Genomic DNA, 11,016 nt, shown 5'->3' on the forward strand with positions numbered 1-11,016 from the left:
ATATGCAATATACACACAAAAATGAAACTTAAAATAATTTAAATAAACTAAAACAAGATATATCATTATTTATGTAATGTACAACAAAGCTGGTGTATATGTTTTTTTCGGTGAAACATTGTTCATGTCGATAATGGATGTACATATGGATAGTGTATTTATTTTGTGTATATCTGATCTTGTACATATAAATATACACGAAACATCATACATATGGCTAAAATTAAAACGATATTGGTAAATTTTATCAAATTACATGTATGAAGATATCATGTCTATCATTGAATAGATGTACATTAACATATATATGGGTACACATGGATAACATATGTGTACACATGGATATTAACATATGTGTACACATGGATATTATTAATATGATTATATACATATATCAATGCAACACCGTACACAAGAAAATTGATACTTACCATCAACTTTATTTTGATATTTCATCATTGTAATGAGTTTAAGCATTTATATTTTGTTCATTTAAGCCACTTTGTATGCATTTTTAGGTGTCATTTTCCGGTTCCTCTGTAAATGGTCTAATTCTCTTGTGATTATCTTTTACAACATCACACCACAAACACACAACTCAAAGCACACAAAAAACCGTGATGGCTAATACTCATTGACATGTCATCGTTTAAGTATGTTTTACATCTCATTTAGCTTACTTTTATCATTTCAAATTACATTTAGATGTTAATAGTACATTGGCATACATAATTGTATAAAACTGGGGGCTGGAGAACGAAAATAGAAGTTCTGGTCAAATTCGAAAGGTTAATCTCACATCTATAAACTTTGGGGTCAAAACAGAAGATATACAAATTTGAGGGATTTAACGTGAAAATAGGAAATTGACTACTGGGTTTCTTGATCCCGAACATGACAACCACTGCGAGGAGGATTTGCGTCAATCTGAGCAAATAGCGACGGAGAGGAAGAGGTCGTGGCGGTGATGGAAGTGAGTTGAAAGAACGAAGCGGAGGACGAAGTTTGGTCGCGGAGATGGGGGGGTGGGGGGGAAAGAGAAGAAGCGGATGATGTAAATAATTGTGAAGCAACACTTTTTAAAAAAGAACTTTGATTTCTGAAGCAACATTTGGAAATCCAAAAAAATCAATCTCAAATCTGGAGAAATTTGAACTACTTGACGATGAATGAGTCACCATGGATATTCTCAAATTCTGAAGAGAAAAAAGATAGAAGGACAAAGATAAAAAAAGTACGCTTTTCACGTTTTTTTGGTTTCAAAATTTTTAAAAATTAAATCAAATCCACTAACCAGACCAACTAGAGCAATATGGTCTTTTACCGAAATGTCCATGTCTGGTTTCTCTTTTGAGAGGACAAATGAGTATTTAACCAACAAAAAGTGTCTCAGTAGCACAATCTGTTCTTTCTTGTAATAAAAACACATAAAGTGTCTATTTGTGTTATAAACTCTTTCTATCCCTGAAAATTCTGTTTATTTGACTGTATCAGATAATGGGAAAATCATTTGATTTTACACTAAAATTTTGAAGTTTCTTACTCCTTAAAGATACATATTCTAGAAAAAAAATTATTTCTAAACGATTTATTTTTTTACATTTTTAATGCATGTTTTAGTAACTAATTGCAAATTTCAAAAATCTTAATTGTATTAATTGATTTTCTACTGGTTTAAAATTGTGAAAAAAAAAGAAATACAAAAAATTATGCAAATTTAATACTCCCTCTGTTTTTTAATGTTATATATTCTACCTTTTACACACATTTTAAATAAAACACATTAAATTTGTATCATTTGTTATGTTTATCTTTGTTTCATAATTTTAAGCCAATAAAAATTTAATAAATGCAATTAAGTTTTTTAAAATTTGCAATTAGTTAATAAAACATATTTTGAAAATGTAAAAAATAAATCTTTTTAAAAACATTTTTTTTTCTAGAATATGTAATATTAAGTAACAGAGGGAGTATGTTTTATTAAAATATGTGAAAAAACTAGAATATGGAGGAACATAATGAGTATGATGTTTACTTTTATTTTATTTTAGGGAAATCTGTTTTTTTAGAGCAAAAAAAAGGTAACTATGTCCCTTTAGACTAATCTGTACTACTTTATGTCCTATTAGACTAATTTTTTCGAAAATGGCAGTAATGCCCTTAAAATTGTAATTTTTTTAAAAAGATAAATAATGAGTTCAACAAGCGGGATCGATCGATCCAGCTTTACAAGTTACAGTGGATCGATCGATCCCGATAATTATTCAGAACAAAAAAACGCGAAATATATACTGATCGACCTGGTCCATTTCACTCGATCGGCGAAGGTCGATTCTTTACAGATCGACCGATCCACTAAGGATAGATCGATCGATCCCGTGCCCAGGAAAGAATCCCAAATCGATTTTTTTGGTTTTGTATGATTATATCCGGGTTGATTCCCACTTGATTTGAACCGACTAAGCATGATTTCAACTCTTTAAACTCGATTTCTCTGGGACGAAATCCTTAATTTCCCATTCACGAACAAAGGGGGAGAAAATCAAATTCTCACCCAAACTCGATTTGTCGTTTTTTTTTTGTTCTTTTTCGTTATTTTTTTTTTTAAAAAAAAAAAATCGATTTTTAAAAAAAATATAAAAGTGAATATTCTCAAATATTTTGTTTCCATATTTTTAGGAACTGATTTCTTATCCGTAGAATACAACTAATATGTAGAAATCAATTTCTACAGTTTTGTAGAATTATAGTAATTTTTAGAATTTGATTTCTACATGTTTTAGATTTATAGTAAATCTGTAGAAGTCGGTTTCTACATGTTTTAGAATTAGATTAATGTGTAGATTTTGATTTCTAAGAACTTTAGAATGGTAGGTTAAGCGCGGAATGTGTATTCTACATATTTGTAGAATACTCCTATTTACGTAGATCACGTATTCTAAACATTGTAGATTCAATGAAAAAAGTAGATTTCGTTTTCTACTTCGTAGAATGTCATTTCTACTTTTTTTAGAACATAATCTGAAATTTATAATTTTAACTTTTTTATAACTGGAAAATATACCATTAAGTTCATATAGGTATTTTAACAAATGTTACTATTTTTCCAAATTTTTTTTGTTTGTAAAACTATTTATTAAAATTATTTTCATAAATATTAAAGGGTATTATAGGAAAATATGACACAAAATATAGATTAGTCTAAAGGGACATAGTTACTATTTTTTTGCTCTAAAAAAACAGTTTTCCCTTTATTTTATGACTATACTCTAATATCAGTTTATCGTGTTTGTTTTCATATATTTGTATTTGTTAAAAATTGATGCATTTGTGAGTTAAAAAAAGAATTTTGTGCGGCCAATCATAAATGTCAATAGCTATTACTTTCTTTTTGACCGAACATTCAAATCTATGTTCAAAGAATAGTGTAATGTCTCTCATAAATAATGCTAGAAAATTAGACGATTTACATTTTCATATTATACTTTCCCACTTTATCATATATATCACGAAATAAAAAGAGGAAGTAGTTTCGAAGTTTCAAATAAAATCCTCTTTAATCACATCAACAAAATTTCTATTAAATAAGAGAAATTCAACAATACAGAGGACCAACATCTATAAACTACTAAAGTGTTTCTTGACTTTCACTGGGATTAGGGCTGTTCAATATGGTAAAACCGAACCGTACCGAACCGAACCGAACCGAAATAGACAATATGGTTTGGTTTTGGTATATACCATATAAACCGAATGGATATAATTTTATAAAAACCGTAGGATTTGGATATGGTTTGGTATATAACTGATTAAACCGAATAAACCGAACAAAACCGATTAAAAATATAAACATGTAAATATGTATCTATTTTATAACAATACATGAAAATCTATTTGTTACATAAGTTAAATTTGTGTTAACAACTACTACCATAATTTTATAGTAATAAAGAACCTTAATTTGTAAAACACTTGAACTATAATTAAATAACAATACATCGCAATTTAGGCATTTTACTTTCTAAGTCTTCTTTTGATCTTTTTTGCTTTATTTTAGTCTTCACTAAATTAATATGAAGATTAATTTGATAGACAATAATTAATGGAAAATTTTTACAATTTTTTTTATCTGTAAATAAACAGAGTTTCGTGTTCAGTTGAAAAAACATGACTTTAATGAACACTAAATATGGAAGAGTGAAAAAACTTTTCTTTCATGTTTCTGTTTTGTTTCATATTTTTATTTTCAAAATTTTAAGATTTCATTTTAGTTATATATTTGATTATTTTATTTGATGGTATAAGTATTTTTACTTTTTTGTTCATTTATTTGAACATGTAATATCTATACTATACTAAAAGTTGCATATCCTCAATAGCTAAACTATCCACGTGGGCAGAAAAAATCAACCAATCAAATGCAAAACTAATGCCATGTCAGCAATTGATATTTTTGCTTTACGATTGTGGTTTTCCTAAACGTCCTTTGTGTTCCTAAACGTCCTCATCCTTTCCCATTGATTGAAATGAAACAGAGTCAAAAGATCCAAGAGTCGTTTGATGTCGTGTTCAAAATATGGAGCCTGGAAGTAGAGAAATCTCTTCGGAGCAACAATTTCATGTCAGACGCCAATTTTGGATCAGATGCAAAAAATCAAAACTCTTGTGATGATTTCAAACAGGGGTGATGATTTCAAAGTATCCAATGATGATTTCAGATGTATCCGAAATTAATAGCAACGCTTCCAAAAATATTGATGAAAGCTCCAATGACCCACTCTCCCATGGTTTAAAGAGAATCAATTAAGGATCATCTAAAAGCTGCAAAACTTGGCGCAAGCAAATCAATCACTAGCTCAGGCAGGCTCTCTTGTGTGATCTTCTTAAAGAGCTTCGAAACTCTGCAAGAGAAGAGAACCCTTGCAGCTTTGGTTAGGTGATAAAAGAGAAACCCTCCATAAAACTTCTTCATTAGAGGGTTTCTTCAAATCGTTAAATCTACCGAAATAGAGATTAAATTTGACAAAATTGCAACAAGGGTTTGCTTAGATTAGCATGGAAATGAAGAGGCGAGAACCTGCGAGGAGAAGAGGTTCAGATGCAGATTACAAGACTTCGTCTCTCCCAACAAACAAAATTGGCGTCTGACTAAAAAGTTTGGATCTTTTTCCCTTGAACCATTGGCCTAATACTTAAAACTGTCGATGAAATAACATTCACAACTGTTTGAAATCATCACCCCTGTTTGATTTTGTGAAGCATTTTTCCTTCCGGAAGAATCTGTATTCTACTTCTTTTTTTTATTGTTCTGTTTCTATTGACCATAGAAAATGGAAGGAAAAAGCCTTTTGCTGGATCCTTTTCATGCAGAATGAATCCGTCAGAAAATGTAAGAGCTTTATATTAATTGGCTTCCTTATCTACTTAATTTTAGTTTGGACAGTGGTGTTGATGAGTGAGTCTCTCTGTCTGAATATGTAGAGGAATTGTGCTCATGAAAGGAAGCATCACTATTTAAGATTATTCTAATCCAAAACTAAGCTAAAAGTAACTTCTAATGCTAATAAATGTATATTACATATTTTAACTAGGGATCGAAACGGTGGCTATTGATGCAGCCAAAGACATGGTACTGTCAAAGGAACAATGGATGATAAAGAACTTGTGCTTTTACTGGCCAAAAACTCAATGAACCATCAATCTCTTCTTCTGGTCAAAGACTGTGCCACCCCTCCCGCCTTAAAGAAAAAAGTCTCGGCTGAAGGAGAAAGAGACAAAGAAGGAAGGGAAGTTGGAGAGAAGAAAACAGAGGGTGGCTAGAAGAAGAAAGAAGTTGTTGACGGCAGAGAAGAGAGAAAACGAAAGATGTTGGAGCTGGCAGGAAGAAGAAGAAAGAAGCCAGGCGCGGTGAGAAGAAGTGATTCCCTGGTCAAATCATTGTCATGTGAAAGATTATAAGTTCATACAAGTATATGCAGTCTTAAATTTTTCTGACGGACATCTCTATACCTATAATTTTCAACTACTATCAAAACAAAACTTGGAAGGAACGAGAAAGATTGTGTACACTCTAATCTAATAAAGTTTTAACTATTATTCTTAATTTTTAATTATGCTCAACTCTTTTTACAGTAATGCAATTATAAAATATATGTACTTTTTCTTAATTTATGTTATTCTTATTGAGTACTCTTTCTTATTTCGGTTCCATGAAGAATTTAAAGGAAAATAGTAGAATCCATATGTTAATAGTCTGTCCAAATATTCAACCTATAACTGGTATAAATTACGAGAAACAAAGAATCTGCGGTAATTTTTTTTCTTCAACATGATTACCAATTAGAACCATAAATTGTACAAAACAATCAACCACCATTTATATTATTTAGTTTTCTTAGCTAAACAATTAAATATGATATCCGTAATATGCTTTGTTTCATGGCTTCCCTTCTTAAACGATATTCTCAGTACGGAGACTGCAAGCAAGGGTATGTCTCAGTTTTTTTTGCCTACAACGTCCTTAGATCTCTTAATCCCAGTCAGCTCCAAAATCACATCTTAATCCAGTCACTGGAGTTATTATAACAAAGAATCATTAAAAAACCAACATAAGAAAAAAGACTAAGGTCTTTTAGAAAAGGCCGAGATTCTTAATTTAGAGTCATTGTTGGTTTAATATGATTTAAATATCAAGTTTTGGTAATGGTTCGTTTAAAAAATCTGTTCTTTAATTTAGTCTGGTTTGGACAATGATATTATTTTACGTTTGGATCAATTTTATTTATATTAAGAAAACTGTTCAATTTGGTATTAGAACTCAATGATTCTATAGTGAAAACAAAGTTTAAATCAGTTGAAAATATTACAATTGTTTTATACAAAAAAAATAACAAAATATATTAAAATGATAACCATATTTTGTTAGTTCTTACTCATTATTATATATATATGATTTTAAATTTGTTATATACAAGACAATGAATACGTACATACAAACAATTTTTAATTATTTACGAATTCAAAATTATAGTCAATTGTAATATATATACACGGCTTATGTTCATAAATATAAACCTTTTATAAGTTAACATAAAACTATACGAATACCCCGGGCGTAGCCCGGAAAAATCCCTAGTATTTTTAATAAACGATTGTGTTGACAATATGACTCTAAAATTCATATAATATGATCTCAAACTAAATAATTATGTTTTTTGGTATAAAACCGAATAAACCGAAAACCGACAGTATATAAACCGAACTGAACCGAAGTAAATATGGATTTAGAATGGTAGTTATATTTTACTAACCGAAATACCGAAAACCGAAAAAAACCGAACCTAAACCGAACCGATATCCGGATTGAACACCCCTAACTGGGATTCATGACTTGCGAGCTCGGTCACGCCAAGATCCTTGCTGTTTTGCAAGTACCTATAACCACCCCAAAATATGAGATTTTTACAAGTTTATGCACGTACTGCAAGTGGAGCTCCAAGGATGGATTGGTTTAGGAGCAAAAGAATGAAAACAGAGAGCTTTTACCTTTTCGCTAACAAGACTTACGGCGCCACTGTTGTTTTCTCCTTCAATGTCTTTCACATTAGTTGTCTCTGTAACATCATCCTCGTTGTTACCAATAAGAGTTTGGCCTGTGGGTGCTCCAAACATGGCTTCATCGTGGGCATCTTTAAGTTGCTCTTCCCTTCTCGACTGCAAATTGATTATAAACCATATAAATTGTCTGAAGGTGTGATTGTTGTTGAAAATGATTATATACTGAGTAACAATGAAAGATAATGACTCATCACACCTCGATGGCGTTAAACCTAAAGCTCTGTCCCATGCGTTTCACTAAGGCAGCGTCATCATCCGTACCTGCATAATCATATGAAGTTTTTTTATCTCTATTTGTACAGCGAATCAAGGAGTATATATAGAAATTCACAAAAATAACTGACCTTCTTCTACTTCCTCATCATCAAGTGGAGCATCTTTGTCAAAATCAAATCGTTCCCATCCTGCACCCTTACTGGTATCTTTCTCAGCTGCAACACAAGCGAGAAAATTAGTTTCAACTTCAAGAGAGGAAATAAACACGAGCTGATATAAACGTTTTCACAAGGTAAAAGATACGAGGAATGCAATGTTAAGGACAGAGGCGATCTTTCTTGGTCTTTTATTCTTTTCAGTCGCACCATGAAGTATCTCTTGGTATACCACTAAATAAATTAACATATAGACTATCAATCTCCAGGAAAGGGTTTGTGTCCCAATCCTCCTTATATGCTAAAACACAGCCACAATGCCTAATCAGAACCGTAGACAAGTCCATAATAATACCCCAAAGCAGTGTCCTACCTCCATTTAAATACATAAGAAACTAACAAACTTTAAGGCTACAAAACTTCTAGGCTAATTACAATAGTCTTACACTAGACTAATGAGAACGCCTTATCAGCAAAATCAAGGCCAAGACATTCCGTGCCAAAGCACAACCCCACCATTTGACAGTAACATTCCAAAGATAGATCCCACTTTAAAGAAGTTGTCTGGGGGATCAGATCGGAGCTGCTAGAATCATGGACAGCAGAATCATTGCAATCTATGTAATGGGACCGATAAATTACCAGTTTCATCAAGCTGAAGCTTCATCTTGGCCTTCACCTTTTCAGCAGCTGACTGTTCAAGAAAGCAGCACAACAAGCCCTTAGTAAATCAATGTAAACGACTATCACAGAGACACACGCAAAGCAACGACAAGAAGAATACAGAATCCAAATCCACAAACAAATAAAGAGCTCCACAAGAGTAGTTGTATCAAAATTAGAGTCTGGAACACACAATGAGGGAGTATACCATATCATCGTAGCCTTTGATTAAGCGCGAGTAATCAATCTTCTTCTTCTTCTCGTTAGCATCTTCTCTCCTCCTTCCTCTTCTATCATCTTCGCTCCTCCTTCGTTCCCTACTCCGGCTCCTACGCCTCCGTCTCTCTCTGTCCCCATACCCACTACGCCTCTCTGCACTCCTGCTTCTCCTTCTATCTCTCTCGTCCCTCTCTCCACTCCTATAACGACGCCGATCGCTCGAGCTCTTCTCGGAATGCTGCTGATCTTCAGGTTTATTCTTCTCCTTCTTCAACTTATCTCGAATAGATCGGATATCGGAATCGTTCTCGGTGGGTTTAGGGTTGGAAGAAGCTTTCACGAACTGGTTGAGAAACGAAGAGGAGGATGCGATCGCTGATGCTCTCTCCGGAACGGCGTCGTTCCCAGAGGAGAAGCCGAGGCCTTGCTTGAAACGAGCTGCTCCTTCGCCTTTGCGCGTGAGCTCGTCGTAGTACGCCGCCGCTTTCTCCTCTTCCATTACCTAACCGCCTCCCTTCGATTGTGCCGCTTTGTTTCTCAAAAAAAAGAATATGACTTTTAATTTTAATTATCCGTTATTTTTTGGTTAAACAAAGCTTCTTAAATAAATTACTCTCTATCCATTCAGCAAAAGTTGAATACAACTGATAACAATGGCAAAACGGCAAAATGAAGCGTTGCTACAATAGCCAAGCTGATACAAATGGTAGAAGCAAACATTACACATATTCCACAAAAAGCTGTGAAAATTCCTCTAAACTCGACATCAATAGAGATAATAGTGGTGAGGAATGTGGTATGATACTTATGATATTAGAGATCACATACGATGTCTTCCAAGAAGACTCTCAAGACATAACCTTCTTCAAGCAAAGCCAAGGTATTAACACGGACACATAATGAACACATGACCAGGGGGAGACGTCAAGAACGTTGAAAAACACAGACAACTCATGTCACAAAGAGATAACATTTGATCAAGGCCATAAACCTTTCACCATCAGGTCTTAGTCTTGCCACTTCTCTACTCTCTTCTTGGATCATTTGTCGTGCAGCATGCAAACTAAATAATCAGCTCAATCTAGGAATTCGAAGAACCACACTAGAGAATCGCTTCTCTTTTTTTTCAAGCATGATATGCGGCTGCATCAATTTGGAACCTTTGGATAACTAGAAACAAACCACTTTTTGAAAATAACCTCTTTTAAGTGACTACAAAGACAGTGGTGGATGCAAAAGATTAGAAAACAGTTAATTCTATCACCAAAAGCCTTTTTCTCGTGGCCAAAACTCCACCAGTTGCTTATGTTAGGAATTTTCTGACTTGTTAGATATATTGAATGTGGAATGATACATTAAAATGTGGAGGTTTTGGGTGGGTTATTCGATGAATAATTTAGTTCTAGCAGTAGAAGCTTTAGCGGTACGGAATATTCTTCAATCAGAAAAGACGGTTGGATTTTCAAATTCTCAAAAACTTCCGGACTTGGACGTCCTTGTCTCTCACATGTGTTCAGGGTAAGAGCTGAACGAGATTGCAAGTATTCTCCACAATATTAGTAATTTGCTAATTTCTTCACTCTTTTATCTTCTAATTTTATTCTACGTACGCACGGTGTTTAGCCGATGCACTTGCGAAGAATGCTCTAGCTAAACTCTTTTTCAATCACTCTCCTTTGAGTGTTTATAAAATGGACGCTTTGACCTAAAAATGTCTGTTGAACTTTCTAACTTTTTGAGAAAGCATGCATGCCCTTGGTGCTCCTAACGGTCCTAACCATTTTATGTGGTGCAAACTCATTTCTCCATTGGTCAAACCTCATATTTCAACATTTATATGATTTTAATATATATATATATATATATATATTCAAATAATCATGATACATATTTGTATCTTTAAATGTTAATTTTAGATAGTGTATGTTTAATTCTATAATTTGTAGTACTTTATAAGCGCTAATTGATTGAATAACGCCAAATTTGAATTCAAATTGGAAGACCATTAACTAAATAACGGACTATATTTTTGACTAAAATTCTTAATCATTGATTCATTAAGACACCGTTGTTATACTAATAATAAAATCACCGAAAAGCAGTTAATTAGCTCAAAACACATGCATCAAAAAGAAAGAAAACTTGA

General features: G+C 32.9%; 1 protein-coding gene across 3 annotated transcripts; it reads right to left on the reverse strand.

Moving 5' to 3' along the window:
• Positions 1 to 3,423: 3,423 nt before the first annotated feature.
• Positions 3,424 to 9,438, reverse strand: LOC106408931 (luc7-like protein 3). 3 transcript variants are annotated; one of them, XM_013849614.3, is made up of 7 exons: positions 8,860 to 9,438; positions 8,631 to 8,682; positions 7,962 to 8,048; positions 7,814 to 7,878; positions 7,546 to 7,713; positions 7,377 to 7,434; positions 3,424 to 3,650 (listed from the first exon to the last, which is right to left on the reverse strand). In XM_013849614.3, the coding sequence occupies exons 1-6, from the start codon at positions 9,367 to 9,369 to the stop codon at positions 7,384 to 7,386; spliced, it is 933 nt and encodes a 310-aa protein (XP_013705068.1). In that variant the 5' UTR covers positions 9,370 to 9,438; the 3' UTR covers positions 3,424 to 3,650; positions 7,377 to 7,383. The 3 variants fall into 3 exon arrangements, 2 of the variants coding, with proteins under 2 accessions (XP_013705068.1, XP_022567822.1); XR_002662322.2 differs by lacking the exon at positions 3,424 to 3,650 and adding an exon at positions 6,304 to 6,570 and having other exon boundaries at positions 7,311 to 7,434; XM_022712101.2 differs by lacking the exon at positions 3,424 to 3,650 and adding an exon at positions 6,304 to 6,570 and having other exon boundaries at positions 7,341 to 7,434.
• Positions 9,439 to 11,016: the final 1,578 nt, after the last annotated feature.

The sequence above is a fragment of the Brassica napus genome, chromosome A6 (genome assembly GCF_020379485.1).
Source record: "Brassica napus cultivar Da-Ae chromosome A6, Da-Ae, whole genome shotgun sequence".
Lineage (NCBI taxonomy): Eukaryota > Viridiplantae > Streptophyta > Magnoliopsida > Brassicales > Brassicaceae > Brassica > Brassica napus.